General features: G+C 38.2%; 3 protein-coding genes across 10 annotated transcripts in view; 2 read left to right on the forward strand and 1 right to left on the reverse strand.

Moving 5' to 3' along the window:
• The window catches only part of LOC149612744 (uncharacterized), a 337,733-nt gene that overhangs the window by 240,970 nt on the left and 69,936 nt on the right, over positions 1 to 26,827 (forward strand). The window lies entirely within an intron of this gene.
• On the forward strand, positions 21,548 to 24,135 carry LOC149612747 (uncharacterized). Of its 2 annotated transcripts, XM_089858363.1 has the most exons (4): positions 21,548 to 22,242; positions 22,308 to 22,448; positions 22,677 to 22,976; positions 23,038 to 23,221. In XM_089858363.1, exons 1-4 carry the CDS (start codon positions 21,838 to 21,840, stop codon positions 23,068 to 23,070), a joined length of 879 nt encoding a protein of 292 aa, XP_089714489.1. In that variant the 5' UTR covers positions 21,548 to 21,837; the 3' UTR covers positions 23,071 to 23,221. The 2 variants fall into 2 exon arrangements, with proteins under 2 accessions (XP_089714489.1, XP_089714488.1); XM_089858362.1 differs by having other exon boundaries at positions 22,677 to 24,135.
• LOC149612748 (uncharacterized) lies at positions 24,131 to 26,215 on the reverse strand. Of its 4 annotated transcripts, XM_089858367.1 has the most exons (5): positions 26,049 to 26,215; positions 25,807 to 25,952; positions 25,132 to 25,735; positions 24,999 to 25,057; positions 24,895 to 24,940 (listed from the first exon to the last, which is right to left on the reverse strand). In XM_089858367.1, the coding sequence occupies exons 1-4, from the start codon at positions 26,213 to 26,215 to the stop codon at positions 25,045 to 25,047; spliced, it is 930 nt and encodes a 309-aa protein (XP_089714493.1). In that variant the 3' UTR covers positions 24,895 to 24,940; positions 24,999 to 25,044. The 4 variants fall into 4 exon arrangements, with proteins under 4 accessions (XP_089714490.1, XP_089714491.1, XP_089714493.1 ...); XM_089858365.1 differs by having other exon boundaries at positions 24,741 to 24,940; positions 24,999 to 25,735; XM_089858366.1 differs by lacking the exon at positions 24,895 to 24,940 and having other exon boundaries at positions 24,977 to 25,057.

Consider the following 26,827-nt stretch of genomic DNA (forward strand, 5'->3'; position numbering starts at 1 on the left):
AGTCAAATATCGGTACCGATATGGGATCGGTATCGGCCCATCTCTAGTATAGACAGGGTCTAAGCATAACTCGGCTGGAACTTTAGGGCAGTGTTTTCAGGCCCCCTCAGCCTGCGAGTCAAGTTGGTTCAAGTATTGAGCTAGCTTTACAGCCTGGCAACACTGGGGGAAAAGCAAAGAAAAATAAATTAGTGGAAACTAAGCAGGACAAAAATTTTAACTTTAAATATTTTCAAAAGTACTTGCTTTTGCCAAACGCTCCCGAATCGTGTCGAAGCCGACTATTTTTCTCTGTAAGATTTTTAAAACGCCGGTTCAGCTTCCAGTACTTACTTAACTGTTTAGTTAATAACATTTCAAATCCATTAACTAACATTTTGAAGGCACTCCTGGCTAGCTTGATTTTAATGTAGTGCTAGTAGTAGTTGTAGTAGTAACTACGGTTCTCCCATCTCATCCCTTTCGTTTTTGCTTTAGATAAATTACTCTTCGGGGGATGTTCCCCCGAGATGAGAGCTTTATATTATAGCCCCTTCTACCCCCCCTCTTTTTTGAAAAAGCATTAAAAATAGGACGAGGAAGGTTATTTTTTCTTTAGTTAAATTTTTTTTTCTAAGTTTCAATTTGGGTAAAGTATATGCTGAGAGAGTAGAGTGATGAAGTTTTTGGGGGTACCTAGAGTGGTGGCGGTGGTGATTGCGTGGGGTTCCCTGGAAACCCCATCTACCCCCTCCCTCCCCTTATCCTTTCATTAAAGGGGTTTTCGTAGAGGGGAATAATATTTTTAAGATAGAAATCCGTGCAGATACTTTTCCTTTAAATTTAACTATAGAGAATATATTTTCACGTGCTATAAAAAAAAGAAACTCGCGTGCGATTAAAAAAAATTCTCACGTGAAAATAAATTTATTATTTTATTCTCACGCGCGTTATGAAAAGAGAAATCTTTATTTTCACGCGCGTTAAAAATAAGCGCGCGCGAGTTATTTTTTCTGGATATTACCTTGGAAACTGAGAAGGAGAATTTGGCGTGAAAATAATTTGAAGGCAAGGAGGAGAAGGGAGGGTTTTTATTTTTGAGACGTTTGGAGCCTTGGGCGATAGGCGAGTCTATATTTTACACCTTTGAGCGCCTCCTAGCGGCGTAGAGGTGACTGCCCTCCCTCAACCATCCAAGCAGCCATCTTGGTCCGAGAGAGCCACCATCCATTCTCGTGCCAACTCGAAATTTCCAAATCCCTACCAACCAAAAATGGATACACCCTACCTTAAGACGCGTAGTCAATTCGGAATGATCTTGGAGGACCGTGTTAAAGATGATTTCTGGCGTCTCGCGAGAGATAGAAGGAAGAAAGAAAAAAAATAATCCCCAGAAATCGTTTTCTACTTTTTTTCCTTATAGCATTTTTGTCTTTTCGATATAAATTGATACCGTACCTCAAAGGCAGGGCGTACCTTATTTCAAGCGGTATATTTTTACTATGGGAATAGGGTTTCGTACTCGCATTATAATAATAGTCGAAAATGACGTTAACTTCTTGGGATTTATCACGAAACCAAGTTGAGTTGATACCGAGTGGAGAACTAAGGGTTAGTTAGGGTCTGAACGGTGTAACGATATCAACTCTGGTTTGGAAATGATTTCCGGCACTTCCTTAGCCCGTTTGATTCGTATTTTTGGGCCCCAATCGCTTCTTATCTTGACGTTTTCGTTATAATGGGAGAGGTATGCCAGGGACAGCTTAACTCCAATGTCGGTTAGTTACCTATATATATGGATAGTGTTTTAGGTAATGGGCTAAAAAGTCAGCCGTGAAAAGAGAGACCGAGACTCTTTCTTTCTTTCTCTGGAAAGAATTCTCTAGGAATAAGCTGGCTTGCTTCTATTGATAATTGCCTTGGATAATAAAACCGCTCAAAGGATATGTAAGAAAAATAAATCTCGCGCCAAATTTACACCAATCAAAACACGCTTAGCTTTTGTACACAAACACACACACCCACCCACGTGTATGCAAAGTTTCCCGCCATTTTGTTTTAAATTTAAAGCGCGTGCAATTTTAATCTCGCGCCTGCATGCGAAATTACGTTTCCCGCCATTTATAAGCACGTGCGGTTGTAACCTCGCGCCTAAAGAGCTCGTGCTTCCCCCCCATTTTGTTTTAAATTAAAGCACGTGCGTCTACAGAGCTCGTGCTCTGGCGCGTGGGGTTTTATAGCGATTTCCACTGACTGCTCCAAAGAGTGCTCTCAGTGTCAGGATGACGTAACTGCCCTCAGCGAGTTTTGGAGAGAATAGTTTCGTCAGTGGAACACGATCGAGAGGTCAGAGCGCGCTCTGAATAATCAAAATTGGCGCCGGAGACGAAATTGCAATAAAGTGTGTATATCTTGACGCAAATGGGCCGAAACCAATTAATAGAATTAACATTTCAATTAATTTTCAAAAAATCTATTTTGAATAATGATCGACAACGTCTCTGATATAATTATTGGTTTTAGGAAGAGGCGTAATATCTTTAAAGTAATGATAAAACCTCGTATTCTTCATCTTCAGAACTTTAAGAAGATGATTCCAGAAATAAACAAGCATAAGCGAGAGCCTGTCTTCTATGAGATACCCCATGGTCCGCCATTTTAATTTTATTACGTCATACTCGAGCACCGTCGCTCCGTCGAATTTTTCAGAGCACGAAAGAGCAATTCTCGGGCAGTTTTTGGGGTCAGTGGAAAACGCGATTCTGGGCGAGTGTTGCACTCGTGTTCCCAGTGGCGGACGAAAACGCGCCGAGAGTGCACTTAGAGTGCTCTAGTGCAGTCAGTGGAAATCGCTATTAGTTTAAAACCTCGCGCGCGCGAATTTTAAATATTATAAAAGCACGTGCTTTTAATGATAAATGATAAAGTATAACGTTTAGGAAATTTCTTTAACTCCTCTATAGAGTAATATGTTTAGTAAACCTCTTGAAAGTTGTTATAAAAATTTATTTTTGTTGTAAGCTTAGATATCTCGGTATATTTTTTTATACGCGCTGTCACGCTACATAACTGACAGACGATTTAATATCACTTTTTCGCTTTCTCCTTTTAAGCTTTTTCTTATCTTTCAAAGGAATTTATCCTTCGGGCCTGTCAACTGAGCTTGTCACTTCAACCATACTTAAGTCAATCTTGTCAACTCTTCTTGTCTTCCCCCCAATTACCCCCCTACCCCCAAGGGGTCACCCTTATATTTTCGCGGTCAATTGAGTGGTCAAACTGAAAAAAAAAGATGCCATTATTGCTTCTTACCATTGATGACCTCACTAATGATATCAAATACGGTAGTGGCACCACGTGCTAAGTTTCCATTGGTTAAAATACGGTTAAAGGCGAGAAACTGCCATTATAATGTTTAACAATAAGTTCTAGAATGTATAGTAAGTGAATTATAGATACTTAATTGACAGCGAAGCGCGTTTTACCGCGTTTGATGCTATGCGGAGATAACGTTAAGTGCCACTACTATATTTCCATGGAGAAATATATATGGGTCAAACCGTTACAATACCGGTTGGGAAAAAGCTGCGAAATTTTTTTTAAACTCTCTCGAGTTTGAGTTTGAGGTTATCTAGGTGAAAAAATCTCCGTAAACGATATAGCTCAAGTATTGTTTAGTTTAATAGCGTAAAATAACGGACCTCTAATTGCCATATCATAGCCCTATTTAAATAGCGTTTAAGGAGAGATTTTTTTTCTTTTATAAAAGAAATATTTTCTTTAAAGGCGTTTAAAGCGTGCCTTAAAGGTCATTCAAAGGTCGAATTTAATATTAAACTCTGTAATGGGAAAATTTTATTTAAATGAAAAGTTTTAACTGGCCCCAATGTCTGTCTGTGTGTTTGTTTGTTTGTTGTGGATATCTGTATTCTGCAGACTTTGTTTGAAGGGCCAACAACCAAATTCAATTAAATTTTGGGACCCCCGGAAATAAGTTTTGTGTTTTTTCTCTAAGTTTACTTTGAAAGTTTATTTTTGTTGCAAAGAATTACCGCGTAGAATTCCTTTTCTTTAGTTTTAGTTCTTCCTTCCAAGACGCTCAAACACTATAGGATGAAATTATTTATTTTGTATTCGTTTGGTTTCGGTTTGCCCCCCTTGAATTTAAAATTTTAATATGACTTAATTTAAATGGACTACCATCAAAATTAAATATAACAACACTGTCTTAATTTGAATAGATTATTATGTCAAAATTAAATCCGAACATTCAAACTTAATTATACTCTAAAGCTGTCAAAACGAATTAAGTTTAATAATGTTGCGTCATTTCAAATGAAAATCAAATGCAATTTCAATCCATGCCCTACTTTTTTTCAATTCTTTTATCAAAAATCGTATCAAAACAAATTATAATAAAAGTTTTATTAGAGTTTTACACGTTGTTAAGAAGACAATTTATAGAAAACCCCTTAAGGTATTAAAAACAAAATGTCTGTCTACCCGTAATAATAAAAAAATGTACTTCAGGCCAAAAATGATTCTTATAATTTGATTAAACGATTTCGCGCGCTGATAATTGCTTCACAGATGTTTCCCCGTCTAACCTGTCACTAAAAATAAAGCCCCGTAGCATTTCCTCATTATTATAAATCGTAGTCAGGCGATGTTAGGCTTCGGTATAGGGGTTTAACATCTGTTCCCAATATCACTTGTCACTGAGTATAAACCTAGCGTTCAATCTAAGCGTTTGAATATAATTTAGACAAGTGGTACAGTCACTTCGTCTCGCGCCTATCGTGTCAAACTTAATAAGTTAAAAAAAAAAAAAAAAAAAAAGATGAGCGCGTGAAAATTCTCGTGCATTGTACGACAGTTGTTGCTTGACTGTATTATTTAAGTATAGCGAACCCGTTTTGTTCCTCGTGTTTAAGGACAGGTGTAACGGGGAGATGGTATAGGAAATATGCCTAGGCCAGTTTGGAACAATGGAGCTCTCTAATAAGCGTGACTTGTGTTATGAAGAACTTCGTAATAGCCAATGGGAGGGACGGAATTCAAACCGGGGGGGGGATGTTAAGATCGGGTTGGATAAGACAACTATATCTTTATCCATCAGGTTTAATTACTTTTACCAATTTTATGAGGTAATAAAAATGTACCTTTTAATTTTTAAATGAAGATTTCAGTCTGTTGTAGAGAGATAGTGGTTAAATGTCTGGCAACACTTTCCCGCATATATTGGAGAAATCGTTGTTGAACAAACGCACAAAGAACAATTTTAATATTTCTCAGGGGAAATATCTAATAATCAGGGGAGACTAAACTCCTAAAATTTTTTTCTATGAAATTCTTTAACATCGTGACTGTGTGTTGGGGAAATATAGAACGGGCCACTATTTTTCGGGGTGAGATTTTTCACGCATTTCTAAATGAATATTATCCCCGACATAATATAGGAGCTGGGTGGCGCCCCCCCCCGGGGGGGGGGAAAGGAAGTGAAAAACCTACCTTCTTTAAGATCTCCATCCATTGTTAAGAAATTCAAAGAATTTTCGAAGCTTCAATAATGTACTAACAGATTTAAAGGTTCAAATTTATAATAAAGCCAAAGAAATTATATAATCGGCGGGCTTTTTGTTGGTCGAATTTAATTCAGATAAACGTGGATCTAAAAACCTTATTTCGTAAATACATTATTTATTATACCCTTGTTAAGTATATTTAATATTTCATAATGTTTAGTTTTTTATGTAGGCCAAAAAATGCTCGTGCTTACATTTTTATCTATTTATTTATTTAAGGGGCGTTTTCCTAGCGACGGGTTTTTTCCGCCGCGTGCGACGGAACACGCTCGCGCATTCCGCTGAGCGCGGCGCGATATATCACGCGGCGCGAAATGTTTTCCAAGGAATAGTATAGCACGACGCGTCTTTCGTAGCGGAACAGCGACCAGCGGTTGATTTACAACAAAAACATGGTGCATAAAGGCAAACAAATACTGCCTTATATTCTAATCAAAAAATATCTGGATGATGCTGAAGAGGAGGAAGACTATATAGTAAATAGAGTCATTAAAAGGAAACGCAGGGCAACAAGAAAAATGTTTTTACGTCGACGAGAAGAAGGAGCTTACACTATTTTGATTAACAACCATTTGCTCTCTGACAGTGTGAAATTTAAAGAATATTTTAGATTTAACCCAGACCAGTTTGCCTTTCTGCTACATCTTATTGAAGATAAACTGGAAACAAATATATGTAATCGAGTTGCAACACCCATCACACCAGCAGAAAAACTAGCTTTAACCTTAAGGTAGGTACCTAATTATGTGAAGAAATGCATAGCTTTCAGACTAGGAGGATTTGTAAATGGTGTGAATTCTCCTAGTCTGAAAGCTATGAATAAAATTATTTATTATTTAGTAGCGTTGAAATAAAAATGAACTGTGTAGAGGTAGAATAAGTGTTATTGAACTAGAATGGAAATAAAAATTCCATATAAAAATACAACAAATATTGCAAAAATTTTAAGCGTCTTTGTTCCCGAGGACGAATGCAAAGGCCTCGTTGATAGCATTGTCTCCGTTTGCAGCATCAGGAGGACATTCATAATTGCACGCACTCGCACATGAAGAGAGTGACGATGTCATGCTGTCATTTTCAAACGTTGAACTACTTTCATGAAACATTTGAGGTCTACGGTTGAAACCTTCTAAATCCATTACTATATTAAATATTTTTCTTTTGGCTTCATTGACAAGGTCAGGATTGAATTTCTTGACTGTGGCAGCCATGCTCTTGAAGAAGAGATCAGTTTCATCTTCACTTTCAGGCTGGACTAATTTGTCCAGATATTTGGTTAAATGCTGTCGGTCCTCAGTTCTTGATTTTAATAGATTCTGCAAAACGTGGTCTCCTTGGTATTTTGTCCTTTTAGACGCGGGCTTCTTGAAACTTGGATGGGGTCTTGAAAAACTGTGAGGTTCTACATGTGGGGTATTTCTCGAAGAAGCAGAAATTGAATCATCTTCAGTGTCGACGATCTCATCGGCGTTGACGTTCTCATCAGCGTTGACGTTCTCATCAGCGTTGACGTGCCGATCAGCGTTGACGTGCCGATCAGCGTTGACTTGCCTATCAGCGTTAACGTTCTCATCAGCGATGATGTTATCATCAATGTTAATACCACCATCCAATTGCGGCTCTCCATTATTTTGCGTGTTTCCATTGGAAAACGTGTTTCTTTCATCCTCCACAGTATCCAAAAATCGAAGTCTATCCCAGTACACAGCCCTTTTCTTGGTAGCTGCAGATCCAGTTGTAGCATTTTTTTCCTGCTTCCTTTGTTTCTTGAAATGATCACGGATGCTTTTCCATCGTCCTTTGCACTGTGCACCTGAAACCATATATATACTTTTGTACAATTGGTGAACACATTTGTTTAGTTTATAGTATTATCTTTTGTAAAATTTTAATTTGCTCTCAATGATTTATTTTTACAGGTATCTTGCTACTGGGGAATCTTATCATTCATTACAATTTTCACATCGCATATCTGTGCCGGCAATAAGTGTGATTGTTCCCCAAGTTCTCAATGCACTCAAAGAAGCTTTACTTCCTAGATTTTTACCTGCCCCTGAACAGATTGACTGGCAAAAAAAAGCAGAGGAATTCTGGACGCGATGGAGTTTTCCTAATGCTGTTGCCGCAATGGATGGAAAACATGTTCGGATTGTGGCACCAGACCAAACCGGATCTCTTTATTATAACTACAAGGGGTACTTTTCAATAGTTCTTCTTGCAATGGTGGATGCCAACTACAAGTTTGTCATCGTTGACATTGGTTCTTATGGCAAAGAGGGGGATGCCGGAATCTTCAACAAATCAGCAATTGGTCGATTGGTTAAAAATGAATCTATTTTCCCACCACCCCAAATATTGCCACACTCAGATATATTGTTGCCATATGTCATACTATGTGACGAGGCCTTCAGATTAGACGAACATATTATGAAACCATACTGCAAACAGCAAGCTTTGGAAGACGCTCAAAAAAGGAAGTTTAATTACCAACTGTGCAAAGCACGAAGAGTTTCTGAAAATGCTTTTGGTATCATGAGTTCGACGTTCAGAATTTTTTTCACACCTATAAATGTCAAACCTGCGACCGTGGATTTGGTAATTGTAGTGTGCTGCTGCTTGCACAACTTTCTCAGAGATGAATACCAATTACAACATCAACGTAATGGGGACCAATGCGAAAATTACGAATTGCCTCGGGACAACATGATACCTTTAGTTGGAGTGGGTGGCTATGCCAAAGCTGAGGGTTTCACAGTGAGAAAACGATTCACTGATTACTTCAACGCGCCTACTTTTAACCGTTAACATAATTTAATTATATTCATATACTCTATTTAACTATATTAACATATTCTATTTAACCATATTAATATATTCTATTTAATCATATTAATATATTTAACCATATTAATAATTTAATATAGTCTATTTATCTATAAAATTCGATATATTTAACAATGGAAATGCATTTAAACTCATTATATATTACCTATATATGCGTAATATTAACTAGTTTTTAATAAAATATTACTTACTAGTCTTATTTAATTTCCTTCCGATTTCATTCCAAATCAAGTCTTTTTTTTAAGATGTTTTTCCACTCGTTGTCAGCCATATTCCATAAACATGGATGCTCGGACACAAACTCTATGAGTTGTTCGTCCTCTGAGGCTGAGAAGCGGTCAGATGGCATTAATTAAACAATTAATATTACAACCAAGTCCTAAAAACTTGAAAAATCGCTCAGCGCGCAACGTGCTTGACTCCTTTTGAACGACGTCGGCTTAATGCGCCGGCGGAGGAAGCGGACGTGTTACGTCTTACTCTTTCTAGGAAAACACTTTCATATTTTCCCGTTGCTTCAGTGGGGAGCGTAGTCCCGTCGGCGTGTTCCGTCGCACGCGGCGGAAAAAACCCGTCGCTAGGAAAACGCCCCTTTAGGAATTGCTCGTGAATTAATAATCACGCGCAGATTTAATCAAATTTATTTTTAAATCTTTGCACGTGTTTTTTTTTTTAAATCTTTGCACGTGTTTTTTTTTAAATCTTTGCACGTGTTTTTTTTTAAATCTTTGCACGTGTTTTTTTTTTTAAATCTTTGCACGTGTTTTTTTTAAATCTTTGCACGTGTTTTTTTTTATTTGGCAAAAATGAGCGCGAGATATTTCGAAATAACTTTAAAATCTCGCACGCGCTTTTGAAATTTTTTAAAACTGGCTTTTATAATTTTTTAAAAAAGAAAAGAATATATGATTGTCTGTCAAGATTTTTGAAATTCTAAAGGAAATTTATTATTATTATTCTGTGTTATTTTTTAATAGAGAACCCACGCCTTTTATATTAAGCTAGTCAGATGATACTTTGTTATAATAATGCATTGAAAATTAATCTTTTCATACACACCGAAGCTATAAAGTGTTTCTTCTTATAAATATCTGGCGGTGCGTGTTTTTCCAGGCCAAGGAAGGAATGATTGACAATGCTTATTAAGGTGTTAAATAGAACGAGGTGAGATTCCCGTTGAACAATTTGGGAAGCCAACGAAAGTGCTTTCCAATTTAGTTTTTCCTGAATAAAAATAAAAATAAAAAGATAAAATCTTTTCCGATATATCATAATATTTCTGACACCTTTCTCTTTTAACCCCGGGCCGGGACACCCCGTGAAGCCCCCAAAGACTCGTTTAACCCCAAACTGTCAAAAAAGCCGCCAAAAATCACCCAAGTATCAAACCAAACCCATTTTAAATACCCCTATCCCAAATTCCAACTTTCCAGATTTTTAAGTTAAAAAAAAAATTTTAAAATTAAAAATTATAGATTTTGTTATTTATTAATTTCAAGTAACAGTACCGCTTTACAATATTTGAATATTACCTGAATTAGATATTAAAATATTGGTCCCGTGGATGTTACCTATGCACCAAAGTTTATAAAAAATTCAACTTAATCCATTATTAGAAAAATTATCAATTTTAAGAATCTATTTACGAAATAAATTTTGGGGTTTAATAAAATTTTTGACAATGATACGAGTGACCCCCTGGTAATAAATAACAGGCTGCCAAATTATATCCATGCGCTTTTAAAAATACCATATCAGACCACACCGGTCAAAATTAGGGGGTATTCAGTTTTTAAATCAAAGCGAAAGTGACACGCTCAAATTATTTCAAAATTCTTTCTCTTATAAAGATATCTAGATTAAATTTCTAATGTTTGCGAATAAATTTATTATCCCTTTGATAGCGTATTCCGACCTAGTTTTTCAGTTTTAAAAGAATTAAAAGTATACTTAATTTTCGTGTTAGATTCGATAAAACGTATTTAGGGTTTAAATACTTGACACGTTCCTTGCTTTAAACTTGTTTTCCTCTCACGATATTATCTATAAAGTGTTGCCAAATTAATGTCGATTAACCGACTATAACTAGTCACTTAATATTTTTCAAGAAAGGCAAAGGGTTAGACGCGAAATCTTATCTTCGTGCTCTTTTTTAAAACTCGACTTATTCCAATATTAAATTATTAATATTATTTATTATAAACGTATTAATTTTGAAAAGCGCCTGAGAACCTAAAACTAATCAACCTAGATTCGAATAACCACGACGGATAATTAATGTTTGTTTTAATTAGACTGAATAGGATATGTAATGATTTATTATTAATTTTAATTGCCTGTTGGGGTTTATAAAGAAATAGTTTTTAATTCACGTGCCGTTAGACCAAATAAATTAAAAAAAAAAAAAATTCACGTGCAGTTAAACGCGTGCTAATCTTTAGGTTAAATAATAAAAAGCTCACGTGCCGTTAAGCACGTGCTAATTTCTAAATTAAAAGAAATTAAAAAGAAAAAGAAATTCACGTGCCGTTAAGCGCGTGCTAATTTCTAAATTAAAAGAAATTAAAAAGAAAAAGAAATTCACGTGCCGTTAAGCGCGTGCTAATTTCTAAATTAAAAGAAATTAAAAAAAAAGAAATTCACGTGCCGTTAAGCGCGTGCTAATTTCTAAATTAAAAGAAATTAAAAAAAAAGAAATTCACGTGCCGTTAAGCGCGTGCTAATTTCTAAATTAAAATAAATTAAAAAAAAAATTCACGTGCCGTTAAAGTTTAAACGCGTACTATTTCTAAATTAAATAAATTTAAAAAAAATTCACGCTAATCTTGTCGTATTTAATTAGAAAAGGCGTCTAAAAACTCTCGTCAATAAATAACAATAATATTTAATATTAAAAACGATAATTAATATTTCAAAATAAATTTCCCTTATAGAAAAGTCGAGAAAGTTTCCGCCCTCTTTTAATAAAACCGAATTTCCGTGAATTTTATTTAAATTCAAAAGAAACAAAAAAGAACTAAAACATTTTTGGTAAAAGTTGAAAAACCGGACCCATCTGATTAAAGTAGTAACCCCCGTGCTTGTGTATATATATATTAATGGCAGTTCGCGGCCTTCCACCGCCTTGAACCGTATGGGGAAATAAGGCCGGGTACCGTATCTATCCGTCACTGGACTGCTGGAGTGTTAGAGATACTGGTTTTCCTGGCAGCATCGTATCTTAGATGTCTGTCTTGCGCAAAATGGGTCTGTTAAAGCCATAATTTAACGAAAAGGTGTAAAGTTCTCGTGTTCTATCAATTTGCTTGGAGAGAAAGAAAAATAATTTAAAATTGGGTCACGGACTGCTCCGTCACGATTCCCCAAAGAAACGAAATAAACTAAATATTACACGTTATTATACTTAAATAAAGAGAAAATTTGCCCCCATTGTCAGATAGCAACTAGGAAGTTTATCATAGCCGCCTGCCTGCCTCTTTTTGATTGGGAATTTTTCGCCAGCTCAGCTAATAGATCATTTCATGTTTTCTTAATAATAATTTTTTATTTGAATATTTAATAATACGTAGGCAGTGTTGTTGAAAAGTATTTTTTGAATATTATAATGTTATTGAATTCAAATTTTGAGAGTTTGAGAATTAATTGACACGTGGTTAGCCTTCAAACAAATACGGGTGTGATTTATGGGAAATTATTTTAAAATATCTCGCGCTAATTTTTATTATTTATTGTCCTTCACGTGCAAAATAATTCAGATTGGATTAAAATCTCGCGCCAATTTTTATTCTGCACGTGCATAAATTCGATAGAGAAATCTCGCGCCATTATTTTGATCTTGCACGTGCGGAGATTGTAACACCCGTATTTGGCTCCCCTCCCCAAGCAATATAAAAGTATCGAAAAGGTATTTTTCCTACTGAAAAATACCTCTTAGTCATCTCAAGAGAGATGCCCCAAAAAACCCACGGGTCCCGCGCTTTGCGCGCTGACCACGTGATGGAAAGTTTTTTTGCCTATCATCCCAAAACCCCTTTTGTCCGCGAGAGGCGTTAAGCCGGGGTTGAGGGAGAGGGAAAAGACAGTTCTAACCAAGAGATGGTTGAGAGAGGTTAAAAGGTTTTTCTTTGACTAAATTCATGTAAATAAACTTATGTTTTTTTTTTATATCCTCAACGTGCGGTTGGACTCAATTATTTTGTAGTTCTAAGGCAAATAACCCCCTCGCGCTGCTCAATACGCGATTGCCCGCTACAAATATGGTGGAGGCGCCGGGCAGCTTTCATTAAACGTTTAAGTTAGTCATTAAAAGTAAAATCGATTTACGGACAAACTCTACCAAACGAATGCTGCACCCAAGAAATACTACGCTGACCAAAAAGACTAAAAACTCTTGGAGGAACTAAGAAAACGAAAATAATCAACAAAGGAACAACGGGAGCCAACTGGACCCTTTCCCGCCGAAAAAAAAACCTAACCCTCGTGGACCGCCGCTGCTGAAGACAAAGGATTCCGCTCGATTTTTTTTTCAAGACCATAAGCCGTACACGATTTCTCCGCCACCCGTAAGGACCGGAGGACCACATCGAACGCCTCTTGGAAACTACGAGCGCCAACCAGCAACGAAGCTAAATCCACGCCGGAAAGAAGGAAGCATCTAATCCCCAAAAAGAACTGATAACGTACCAGTAAGAAAATTTACAATTACCACTAATTTAATTTTGTCGGTGTAAAATTTTAAAACTCACTGAGGACAGTTTTATTTGTATTTGATGCTATATCATTTTCGAAGACGATTATATTTTGTTTAAGTTCTGTCTTTATATTTAACTGTCGCGTAAAGAAAGGCTCAGCCCTTTATTTTTTAATACCTGTTAACAATGGCAGATGAAAATTCCAGTAGTAGTGACGGCGAAGAAATGGCCCCTTTGTTAGTTAAAAAGCAAATTAAAGGCATAAATGCTACTCTTAAATTACTGATGGAGAGTCAGAAACAAAGTCAGGCATTAATGCAACAATTCTTAGCCAAGGGACTCGCTAATCCCCAACCTGGAAACACCCCTAGATCTAGCTCTGATTCGACGGAGATCTATGACCCCTACACTGGTATTCCCGTCACTACCGCTAGATCTAGAAGTAACGCGTCTCGCGAAAATTTGCATGTAGAAATGGCAGAGCAAGGCCACCCCCCAAATTTCGAACCCCCCTATGCCGGATTACCCGCTTACGCTGGCCGCGACATACAGGTGGCATTGCCCAAATTTGGGGACGCTCCTAGCAAAAACCCCATGCGGTTTATCGACGAGGTCGAACGTTTCATGCGTATGAAGCGCCTAGATAATAGGAAAATTTTAGAGTACGTCCCTTTGATGCTCGAAGGGAATACTGGTCTTTGGTGGGACCGTGAAAGGGATCGAGTTTTAGATTATAAAGAATTTAGGGTAAAATTTTTTCAAGCTTTTCTGGGAAGAGACTATAAGAGGCAAATAGAAGCCTCGATTAATAACCGAAAGCAAAAACCCCAGGAGAAAGTCTTAGACTTTGTTCTAGAAATAGAACAGCTATGCAAACAACTCGATCCCCTCATGACGTCACACGAAATAGCTAGAAGGGTCTTAAATGGCCTAAATCCCCATTTAGTTCGATCTATGAGACTAGCGGACGAACCATCCCTCACGGACGTACAAGAAGCCGCTCAAGAAGCGCAACACATGCAGGCGCAATGCGACGCCTATGATTCCCAAAATTTCAGGGGCACCAATAATCATTACAAAGGGAAAACGAGTAATTTTGATAATAAACCTAGGGAAGAGCAAAGCGCCAAATCACGACACCCGTCATCTGATGGCGAACCCTCGAAACAAGCCTCCAATAGTGAGCGTCCTCCCCGTAATTGCAGTTACTGCGGCAGAGACAACCATACGGAAAAATATTGCCGTAGAAAGAGGCGAGAGAATGCCAAAGGCAAAAAGGGAGAGAATCAGGCGAACCCAGAAAATTCTAGGTCCGGACCTCACGCTTCGGCCACCTTGTTTATTGAACCCATTGGTAACGCGCGAATTGCGAGCGAAGTTTCCCCTAACGATATCAAAATTAAGAGTTCCGTAGTCCCCGAAACTGACCCCTGGGATGATCTCGCGAAAATAGAAGTACTTTAGTAGATGAAATGGGAAGTAAAGATAAAGCCCTAGTTCCGCGGCTCAGCTGCTGTACCGCGACGACCCATGCTAGGCCTCGTGTCCCCATTACTATTCGCGGATGGGAAGGCACAGCTCTAATAGACAATGGAGCAGACGTCACAATGATGTCGAAAAGATTGTATGACAGTCTTAAAACCCCTAACGAAGAATTAGAACCCTTTTTAGGACCCCCGTTAGAGGCCGTTAACAACACCCCAGTTGAACTGGAAGGGCGCGCGACTTTCATTGTCAAAATTAGTGACCGCGCTTGGAAGTGGAAATTTTTCGTCACCCGTAACCCCGAAGCAGATATTATTATTGGGTGGGATTTTAGCGTTCATTCTGGCCTCCACGCGAAGCCACATACGCTTACCTACACTTTCCGGGATGAGGGACAAGATTACCCACTGGTATCATATGTAACAAGCTTTGGTTCAAATTTTTGTGGCGCCACTGATCATTCTCCCGCTGAGATTGAAATAAGTAAGGACTTTGAACCTGATAGAGTAGAAGCCACGTCCGAGGAGGAACCCATTGTTAGGACCCCAGAGGAAAACCAGGGCTTAGATCAGATAGAAAAACTCGTCGATCGCTTTCCTGACGTATTTTCCGGCAAAGCAGGACGAACTAACGTAGTTCAACACGTGATAAAGTTAACTGATCCTACTCCATTTAAATCACGTCCTTACCCCCTCTCTCCTCCCAAACGCGAGGTAGTAGAGAAACAGCTGGAGCAAATGCTCAAAGATGGAATTATTAGGAAAAGTAGTTCACCCTTCTCATCCCCAATCCTACTAATTAAAAAGAAAAGTGTTCCTCCCAAGGATCCAACTACCGAAGCACCGCCTCCTAGCTTTCGCTTCTGCGGAGATTTTAGAAAGTTAAATAGCGTAACTATTCCCGATGTCTATCCTATTCCATTAATTAGGGCTCAATTAGACAGATTGCTAGGAAACAAATATTTCTCTGTCCTCGATCTCAAAGACGGGTTTTGGCAGGTAGAACTCAGCGAAGAAAGCAAACAATACACAGCTTTTGTAACCCACAAAGGGTTATTCGAATTTAATGTCATGCCCTTTGGATTGATTAACGCACCTGCGACTTTCCAAAGGCTTATGGAATTTGTTTTCAAAGACTTTTTGACTGAGCGTGCCGAAATTTATTTCGATGACTTTCTGACAAAAACCCAAACGATAGAGAAACATTTGGAAGTACTAGAGCAGGTGTTAGAGCGCATGCGCCAGGTTGGATTAACTTGTAAGAGAGAAAAATGCAATTTTCTACTAAAAAAGATTAAGTATCTGGGCTTCATGGTTAGTGAAGAGGGGATAGAAACTGAGAACTCAAAGACCTTGGCTATCAGGAAATACCCGAGACCTACTAATCTGAAGGAGGTTAGATCCTTTTTGGGAATGTGTGGTTGGTACCGAGAGTTCATCGACCATTTCGCGGAGTTGGCCCTCCCCTTGACAAATCTCACAAAGGGCGCCAAAACTACCAAAATCGAATGGACAGATGAATGCGAAAAGAGTTTTGAGTCCCTTAAAGACGCCCTCATCCAACCCCCCATTCTCACCTTTCCTGATTATGGTCTCCCCTTTTTCCTAAGAACGGACGCTAGCTTGATAGGCCTAGGCGCCGTGCTGTACCAAATTGACCCCCGCGGTAAAGAAAGAGTTATTTCATTCGGAAGTAAAAAATTAAAGGACACTGAAACTCGTTACCATGCGACGGAACGAGAATTATTAGCAGTCGTATGGAGTATTAATAAGTACCGCCATTACGTCGACTGTGTTCCTTTTACGTTAGTAACTGATAACAGCGCATTGCAATGGTTAGCCCGAATGAAAAACTCCTCTTCTAAACTAACAAGGTGGGCGGTCGAACTCCAGGAGTTCAACTTTAAAGTAGTACACCGAAAAGGGAAAGAAAACTTAGTGGCTGACGCGTTGTCGCGCAACCCTATAGATACCCCAGATCACGCTTACACCGAATCAGAGAGATTCGAAGATATCTGCAGTTTTACAGACACAAATGATTTCCGAGTATCGGATAATCCAGTAATTTGTGCCACAACTCCGCCCATTACGCCAGCTCTACTCCGCGACCTTAAACTCTTGGCTTCTGCCCAAGACGTTGACCCACAATTAGGTCCTTTAAAAGTGTATTTGTTGACAGGTAACCTTCCGCCAAGATCAAAGCTAACGCGCCGCATTATGCGTAAAGCGCCCCATTATAGCGTCTCAGAGGATGGTGTCCTTTATTTTCTTGCGGAAAGCCGCTCTTGTCAACACGCGGGACGTTTGTCTAACCCTATAGCTTGGCGCCCAGTAATTCCAGTCGCTCTCCGTCCCAATGTTTTGTTTGAACTCCACGACCATCCTACGTCAGGACACTTCGGAATGGAGAAAACACTATGGCGATTGCGACAGACGGTTTACTGGGACAATATGGCCGCGGATTGCATAAAATACGTGGCTTCCTGCGATAAATGCCAAAAATATAAAGCGCCTAACCAACAGCCGGCTGGCTTGTTAGGTACAATCATACCCACGGAGCCCTGGGAAGTAATAGCAGCGGACCTGATGGGTCCCCTTCCAAAAAGCTCTAAGCGAAATACGTTTCTTTTAGTCTTCATAGACAATTTTTCGAAATACGTGGAACTGTTTCCTCTCCGCGTTGGGACCTCTGTCTCAATAGCTCGCAAAATGACAGACGAGGTGTTCACACGCTATGGGGTTCCACGTAGACTAATCGTTGACAATGGAAGTCAGTTTAATTCGAAATATTTTAAGACAGTTTGTACCGATTGGGGCGTTAAGATTAGCAATACCACAACCTATCACCCCCAATCCAATCCGACGGAGAGAGAAAATAGAACTATTAAGCCTATGCTTGCAACCTACGTCGAAGACCAACATCAGAAGTGGGATGAAAATTTACCCCTTCTCGCCATGGCGATGCGTTCCGCCATGAACACCACAACGGGCCTAAGCCCTTATTTTATGTTAACTGGGAGGGATATGAAACTTCCCTTGCAAAGAGTGTTAGAAAAGGATGGGTCAGCTGAACCAGAAAGCTTAGCTCATTACGTCGAGGAGCTTGTTAGTCGCTCCGGAATGATCGGTGACGTTGTCCTGGCCGCTCGAGCTACAGCCCACGATAAACAAAAGGCTTTATACGATGCCAAACACGTGCCCGTTTCATATGACATTGGTGACCTTGTACTCCTAAAAACTCACCCCTTGTCTAACAAAGACGATAGAATTGCTAAAAAGCTGTGTCCACGCTTTGACGGCCCATACGAAATTGAGGGACAATCGTCCGACGTTAATTACTCTCTGATTGATAGGAGAGGTAGCAAAGTAGTTAAATTAGGAACCCATCACGTAACAAACCTAAAACGCTATGACGCCAGAACGTCCGACCTCTTGCAAACAGTCCCTCCTGATTCGAACCTTACGGACGTTTCTACCGATGACACCCTAAATTCCCCAGCTAACACTACCTGTAAAACTAAATCTACTAGTAAAACTAAGGCTAATATTCAAACTAAAACCACTAGAGATAAAACCCCTTCCCACGCACCCGTTGGTACGGGTAGGCCACGTCGCGTTACAAACCCAATCAAAAGATACCCGAATTGAAATTTCTCGCCTTGCTCGGTCGTAATGTTTTTTGTTTTGTTTTGTTTGTTTAAATTTTTGTCGCGAAGTGTTTTATTAGTGCTCACTATTGTTAAAATTTCTCAAATCGCCCAATAGTGTGTCGTCGTTTTAATCATTTGTTTTCGTTTTGTTTTGTCGGTTTATGATAACGCCTTGTTAATCTACTTTTAATCGGCTTGGCTAATGTATAGTTTTTAAGTTATTACACCTTGCTTATCCTCTGTATAACCAAGCTTGGTGGGGGGGTATTGTAACACCCGTATTTGGCTCCCCTCCCCAAGCAATATAAAAGTATCGAAAAGGTATTTTTCCTACTGAAAAATACCTCTTAGTCATCTCAAGAGAGATGCCCCAAAAAACCCACGGGTCCCGCGCTTTGCGCGCTGACCACGTGATGGAAAGTTTTTTTGCCTATCATCCCAAAACCCCTTTTGTCCGCGAGAGGCGTTAAGCCGGGGTTGAGGGAGAGGGAAAAGACAGTTCTAACCAAGAGATGGTTGAGAGAGGTTAAAAGGTTTTTCTTTGACTAAATTCATGTAAATAAACTTATGTTTTTTTTTATATCCTCAACGTGCGGTTGGACTCAATTATTTTGTAGTTCTAAGGCAAATAACCCCCTCGCGCTGCTCAATACGCGATTGCCCGCTACAAATAGATTCGATAGAGAAATCTCGCGCCAATTTTGATCTTGCACGTGCGGAGATTCGATAGAGAAATCTCGCGCCAATTTTGATTCTGCACGTGCGGAGGTTCGATAGGCAAATCTCGCGCCATTATTTTTTATTATATTTATTTTTAAAAAATCCCAGACTCACTGAGCTTAGCTCCCAGGTTATCTAACTTAATAATTAAAAATATAAAGATAAAAGAATGATCTTAAATAATTCATTGAATTAAAAGAGTACGTATATAGCAGCAGCATCACAATAGAGTCATCCGTCTAAATCAAGTCATATAAAAATATAATGGACAGTTTTGATGGGCTCTTAATTCATAATTCATTTGAAATCGTTAATTAAATTCGAAAGAAAGTCTTCGAGGGACGAAGTTAATTGAAAATGAAGACTCTCTCTTTCTCTCGCTCGGTTGTAACCGTGAATTTCTAAAATAGCAATTAAAAATTATATTTCCTAAATATATGTATGTATAAAAAAATCCAGTCAATCCAGTTTTTTGGGGGATCGAAGTTGTTACATGACCTTGACCAAATTTATTTCAAAATTTCTCGCTGATGGAATTTATGATTGATTTGAAATTTACAATAATTTAATTTTAATAAAATTATTATGAATTTTATGACCTCGAACAATATACATATTTATAACCAGTATGAATAGGACTTTATCAAATAATATTGGACCATGGATTAGTTAGTTCTTCGACGCCAATGCCTTGATATCAAACAGCTAAGTTATAGGCGCCGAAAGAAAGATCTAGCTAGCTAGTCTGGTCTCCAAACTAATCTTGTAGTTTCTCTAGAGCGAGCGAGGGGGAGAGACAGGTTGGATATTTCCAAGGTTTTTGGTCAGCAAACAAAATTTCTTGTTGACCGAAGAAGCATCGCGGAGTCCCGAGCTAAAGTATAAGCTCCAATGTTTACCCTGTAAACAAAAATTGCGTCTCTCCCTCCCGCCCGCGTAACACCAGCCTGGACGGTTAAGATATTTTAGAGATAGATCTATATATAAGGAAAACATCACCTACACATTATAGATGGATAGATATTCCCTTCACTATATTTTCCCTTATTCCAAGAAAAACCCGCGCTCAGATCCACGCTCTTCAAATAGATTTTGAAACAAACACGTGTTTGTGTTTGCTCACCACCATGAGATAACGCCATCGTCGTCGTCATAGTAACTGCGTCCACGGATGAATTTTATTGATATATTATTTTGCACGAGATCCCTGACATAGCCGGTATATTTTACACGAGCTCTCTAACTTCTCCTTTATATTTTACACGAGCTCTCTAATTTCTTCTGTATATTTTGCACGAGCTCTCTAACTTCTCCTTTATATTTTGCACGAGCTCTTTTTTTATTTCACTGTTATATTTTGCACTGTATTATTTCTCCTTTATATTTTGCACGAGCTCTCTAATTTAATTTTTATATTTTGCACGAGCTCTCTAATTTAATTTTTATATTTTGCACGAGCTCTCTAATTTAATTTTTATATTTTGCACGAGCTCTCTAATTTAATTTTTATATTTTGCACGAGCTCTCTAATTTAATTTTTATATTTTGCACGAGCTCTCTAACTTCCCCTTTATATTTTGCACGAGCTCTGTTTTTATTTCACTGTTATATTTTGCACGAGCTCTCTAATTTCTCCTTTATATTTTACACGAGCTCTCTAATTTCTCCTTTATATTTTGCACGAGCTCTCTAACTTCTCCTTTATATTTTGCACGAGATCTCTAACTTCTCGCGAAATAATAAAGAAATTATTTCATCCTCTCGTTTCTATGACAACGAACTTTTCAAATAATGGATTTTATTTTTAGTAAAGTATTAAAACCTTGGGTTGTATCTATACTTTCATACACTCTGTAATCCGTAAATACCCACCCCCCCCATACATATTTGCGAATTTGCCGAGGAGCAAAAGAAGAAGAAGGAAGAAAAATTAAGAGGATTAAGTTTAGTTGAGGAGGAATTCCCAGATTATTTAAATGAAAAGTAGCTTTTGGGGTCGAGTTTTAATCAAAAATCCTTTTCCCAAATTTTGTACCCAAAAAAGAGGGGATTAAAAATAATTCTCCCGACCTTTTCCATCCATCCTCCATTTTAGGGGCTTCGGGCTTTACGGGGAAGGGGGGGGGGTTCAAATCCCCAAGGAAAATAACCTATCATTAAAATGAAGCAAAATACCCCCAAAGGAAAGTATCAAATGAAAAAAAAAAATGATTTTCGTATTAATAAATTTTTAACCAAAATCATTAGGATTCATTCTTAATTAAAGTAAATTACTGTAGAGAATGTTTATATCTAATTGTAGACAAGAGAGGGTTGGAATCCCCTTTATTGATTAAATCACTCGAGTTAACTTCTCCGCGAACTTGTCAGAAGTTTCGATATATGCTTGGCGTCTTTCTATTGCCTCGTGTATAACCAATATCAGCTTTGGACCACCTTCGGAAATCTAAACTCCAGCTCGGCAAGACGCTATTGAATGATTTGATCCCCTCTAGGCTTGGAGCATGCCCACTAAGAAGGGGCTCTCTCTATAGCGTATTCACCCCCCCCCCACTCACTCACTCAACCAAGCATTTATGAATCTCTGATAAGCCGTATAGTACTGCTCGATAATTCAAAAAAACGGTCAATTCATCCCCCTCTTAGCACGAGCTATTTTTCGAGGAGATGGCGTTCGCCATTTTCGGAGTAGCAGGGCTGCCAAGCCTGCCATTAGAGCATCTACACAAAGACCATATAGTCGAGCAATGTGTCAGCTATAGTCTGTGGTTATTTTTATCAAGGAAAACGTCGTCTGCTAAAACTGTTAACGGTGATTTAGCTTCGTTAATAAAATTTGCTTTTTAGATTAAGATAAGTGATTTAAGATAAGTGATTAATAATAATGAGTATTAATAGCATTCCTAAGAGAGGTAGACCTTCTAAAACGTCCAGTAAAACTTCCAAAAACTGTTTTTACACGAACTGCAGATCTTTCAGTCGTAAAGCAGACCTTAATGAGGCGTTGAAAGATGATCATGATCATAATTATTGTTTAAAGATTTCTTCAATCACTTTCTTCCCTTTTTATAAACCGTGTTTGAAGTTTAGACAGGGCGATCCTACACATGATGAGTTACAATGTGACGTGTGTTTAACATCAATTAAGTGGCTTAGGTGCTGTGGTAGGCTGGACTCGTTAGATAGTGTAACAAAAAATCGGTATGTTTGCTCACTGCATTTCGTTAACCAAGATGGCCCTACAAAAGAAAATCCATACCCGGTTCCATACTTTGAAAAATTACAACTAGTAAGTGGTTCAAGCATAAGTTAATTACAAAATATTTGGTTATTAATGAGGTCTTAATTTGAAAGGACTCAAATAACGATGAAAGTGTTAGTTGCGGCCAAAAGAGGAAATTGATTGACATGAACACCTCTGATAATCAATTTAATTTTGATGATAGCGAAAACACACCTCTACCTAAAAAAAAAATTTGTCTCTCACCGAATTTGGTAAGAGAATTTATGGACTATTTTTTCACTAAAGGTATTTCAACCATGGGGCCAGTCACTCTAAGCGTAATAGGTGTGCATTGCAGAATATTTGACTGTACTAAATCAATGTACAGGGAATATGAGTGTGATTAGCCCCTCGCTCGTTGAAACCAATAGTGAATTTTTCTTCATTGAAATAGTGCCTATGTAGTTTTGAATTAACTTGAGTTTAAAATTTATTATCAGCAATCGACATCTGATGGTCAACTAAGCTGCTCTACTTTTGAAGAGGTTGTTTCAACAACTGTACCTTGTTCAACACCTTCTGCCAAAATTATTAATAATTCAACTTGGCAATCAAACGAGACGTTTCTTGCCACTTCAACTCCAAAGGCTAACCAACTTAGTGCTAATTTTACTAAAACCCCTGGCCGCAGCATTTCTCCAGTTAGTTCATTAACCCCTCACCATTCAGCTTCATCGCTATCCAGAAAAGAAGGCAGTGATTTTCTAAAAATAAGGATTAATAGAAAGAAAGGGTTTAAGGTTTGTAGCACTCAAACCAATGAAATTAAAACTAAAAGCGTCAAAGTTGACTGCATTCCAGCAAGAGCAAATAAGCAAACACAGACGACGTTAGATTTCGTAGAAGAAAATAAGGCATTGAAACTGCGAATTGAAGCCTTGAATAGTAAGCTTGCCAGCTGTGTTTGTGGAAAAACGAGTAAAACTGCCCAGATAATGGCGTTTGAGTCCAAAATTAGGACTGATTCTAAAATGTGCCTGTTTTATACTGGATTGTATTTCTCGCAAATTTTGACAATTTTTGAATTTCTTGGTCCTGCTGTATCAAAATTAAAATACTGGAAAGGACAGAAAGAAAATGAGAAAACTCCACATAAATTTGGAAGGTCGTCAAGGTTTAGCCTAATTCAACAACTAATTATTACTCTACTTCGATTGCGATGCGGTTTCCTTGAGCAAGATATTGCGTATCGGTTTGACCTTAGTAGAAGTACGGTTAACAGTTTTGTTACAACATGGGTGGTTTTTCTATACAAAGAATTTCAACTTTTGAAACCTCGAATGTTTCCACCGCGCTCAGTCATTCAAGCAAATTTACCATCTTGTTTCCGTTACCACAAAAATGTTCGAGTAATAATTGATTGTACTGAATTTTTCACCGAAGCACCGAGCAATTTTGCTCAACAAGGCAACATGTATTCACACTACAAGAGCAATACAACTTACAAGGTTTTATACGGTTGCTCACCCACTGGAGCAATAACTTTCATTTCTAAAGCTTTTGAGGGCGCAATCACGGACCGCGAGATATTCTTAAAATCTGGATTGAAGGATTTGCTGGACCCCCTTGACTGTGTGATGGCAGACCGAGGTTTCACTATTGCAGATTACCTTTTAGAGAAGAAAGCAACTCTAAACATACCACCATTCTTGCATGGTAGAGATAACCTCACTCCGCAAGAGGAAATCCAAACAAAAGAAATTGCAAAACTAAGAATTTTTGTCGAACACGCAATCGGTCGGGTGAAACGATGGAGAATTTTGAAGAAAAAAATACCATTAGCTTCACAAGGAATTTTTAATGAAATAATTTTTGTTATTGGGTGTCTTGTGAATTTTCAAACACCAATTGTTAAATACTGACTTCTTGGCATTAAAACCAAATTTTAAAACAATTTTATTTTTAGGAACTTTTATTTAAAATAGGAAATTAATTTTGTATCCAACAGTAACATTTATCACAGTATCATTAAGTACTTAGCAGACTAGTTTACCACCCACTACATATTTCCTCAGATCAAAGGGCATGAGCTTTCTAGGTATCCGTTGTTCAAAATATTCAGGAACAAGGAAGCCTTGGTGAAACTCAATTAATTTTGGGTTAAATCTTTCCCACATTTCTTGGTCAAATTGAATTCGTTGAGATGAAAGACCTTTGGGTGTCCATACAACAAAATCACACCATTTTCTTTCGGTTATGGCCATTTGCATTTGTATTTGATAAAAATATTTGTGGTTTTGTTTCAAAGTTAGGTGGCCATCCTTCAACTTGCAGCAGAAACTGTTTCTTTGGGTTGGTTTCAGATTTTCTATCTCTTCAGGTTTAAGAGCTTCAAGGACTTTAGGGCATTTAATTTCAACTAAACCATCGGGTGGTAAAGCTGAAGAGTCAGTAACAAGGCCATCAGGTGAAGCTGCAAGCCCAGGATATTTTGGGTTTACCCACAGACCAGTGTTTTGTACTACAACCAATTTTTCCTTTTCATAACATTTTAAAGCAATGGGCTCGTGTTTTGTTCCATACGCCATGGCCCTAGTTTGAAAAAAACTTTTTTCCCAGAGAATGCTTTTAATTAGATTAAAAAAAGGCTTCATATTGTTTCCGGTTTTTAGCATGTGAGTATACACATCCCTACACCTTGAAGCAGTGACTAGCACACAACGGACGCTTTTCCAAGTTTCGGATTCCCCTTGTGACATTGTAGCTGGAACCATGTACGGGCAATTTTGAGCTTTTACAATATTTTGCATAAATATATTTACTTGTGCAATTAGAACAGAAAGATGAGCTGCATCTAGTTCATAGTCATCATAGTGAATGTCTAAAATTTGTTCCCACATGCAAGGAAATTTTAGATTTTCAATAACAGTTGTGCGTTGCATGTTCACTAACAACCTGTTGACTCTATCATTGTTAATTTCACTTGTGATGTACTCTTCCGGACGTGGCTCATAGTCTTTCCTCCCATTTGTCGCCTTCTTATTATAATTAGCTAATGATATTTCGGTTGGTGATCTTTTGGATTTGCGTCCTTGATTCCATCCGCACATTTTGCTTGTGCAGCTTACGGGTTCATTCCCAAAAAGCGTGACATAGTCTTCCAAGGCAAAAAGCACTGCAGCAACGTGGTTGCAACGCGCCATAGCTGATGCTTTGCAATGGCAACTGGCATCTACAACTTTTCCTTGCATAGATAGCATGACTAACACACTATAAGTAGTTTCCATATGGTACGATGACATGACATCAGCTTTCAAACAATAAAACTTCTCGTGATTGCTAACATTCCTATCTTTTAGATTTTTTACATTCCCAGACGTAAAATATACACGTCCTTTTTTTAAGGGCTTTGATGTATGGATGTCAGGTTCATCATCGCTGTCCCGTAAAGTTTCGCCACCATTGAGTGTGATGTTAACAGCGCTAGTAACAAGGTGTTCATGAATATGATGATATGAAAAGTTTTGTGGTATTGATACCGAGGGAAACATTTTCCAACCTATCGTTAAATATAAATGTACCCATTATTTTAGATGACTTTATTTAACTAAAAAATAATGTGGCACATACCAGTTACAGGAAACTGAGGTGGTCTGTTACATTCAATATTTGACAAAATTTTTGATCGAGCAGCTTTGACACTATGTCCTAGCAGTTCCCCATTATCAACAACATTATTAATTGACGAATTACCAAGTTTAATAAATTTGTTACACCTAAGAAAATACATCAAAATATATCACACGTTTTCCACGAAAAACTGCTTGGCAGAAGAGCCAAGGCTTATGTTTTTACTACACTTATTTACTAACCTTTCTATTAGTTCTTCTTTCTTCCCTTTTACTGGCAATCCCCTACATTGGAGCCACCTTTTCAACTGAATTACACTGTGCCTACCAATATCTTCATGGACAAAAACTGCACCAGGAACATCATTTTCACTTAAATTAACTGCAGCATAGGGTAAAGAGGCCGCCATTTTCAACCACGACCACCGAATCCGAATAGGCCGAAATCACAGGAGCAGGTTTGCCAGATATAATTTGAAAAGAATATTCCACTCCGAAAATGGCTGACAACCACGGGAGGGGACACCGCGTGCGAAAGGGGGGGGATTATCGAACAGTACTATTATCGTTTCAACATGAATTCCGAAAACCCCCTTTTTAAAAAGTTTATTTTTAAACGTATAGTATGGTTTCGGAGGTCAAGTTAGGTTAAACGTGAGAGCGTGCCTTTTCAAAAATCTAACTTAAATTTAAATTTTGGTATATAGGTACCTGGGCACGTGTTGTTATATTTATCCGAACGTATTTGACCCCGTAGTCTGGTATAGGTCGCGGGATGTACAGAACGAAGTCAATAAGATCACGTGAAATATATCTTTTCAATAGGAAAGGAGAGATCAAGGGGGACTTGCCTGCCCGGGTGGGGGTGGGGAAGGGGGGATGAGGAGTATTACAAATTGCGCGCGATTATTCTGCGCGAGATCTCAGCCCGCTTCCTTTTTTCCCGCCAATTTTCACGAGGATTCATCGGGAGAAGAAAAGAAAAACATAGAGTGAGAGGAGAGGGGGGGGGGTGGCTCGCG

Source organism: Phalangium opilio, unplaced genomic scaffold (assembly GCF_054372755.1).
Source record: "Phalangium opilio isolate 3A_F unplaced genomic scaffold, DU_Popi_V2 ptg000232l_1, whole genome shotgun sequence".
In the NCBI taxonomy this organism is placed as follows: Eukaryota; Metazoa; Arthropoda; class Arachnida; order Opiliones; family Phalangiidae; genus Phalangium; species Phalangium opilio.

Coding starts and splice junctions, on each gene's coding strand:
- LOC149612747 (XM_089858362.1), top strand. CDS start 21,838: ATGAGTATTAATAGCATTCCTAAGAGAGGTAGACCTTCTAAAACGTCC. Junction 22,243..22,307: donor ACTTTGAAAAATTACAACTA/GTAAGTGGTTCA, acceptor TTAATTTGAAAG/GACTCAAATAACGATGAAAG. Junction 22,449..22,676: donor TTTGTCTCTCACCGAATTTG/GTAAGAGAATTT, acceptor ATTTATTATCAG/CAATCGACATCTGATGGTCA.
- LOC149612748 (XM_089858364.1), bottom strand. CDS start 26,215: ATGGCGGCCTCTTTACCCTATGCTGCAGTTAATTTAAGTGAAAATGAT. Junction 25,953..26,048: donor AAAGAAGAACTAATAGAAAG/GTTAGTAAATAA, acceptor GTATTTTCTTAG/GTGTAACAAATTTATTAAAC. Junction 25,736..25,806: donor ACCTCAGTTTCCTGTAACTG/GTATGTGCCACA, acceptor ATTTAACGATAG/GTTGGAAAATGTTTCCCTCG.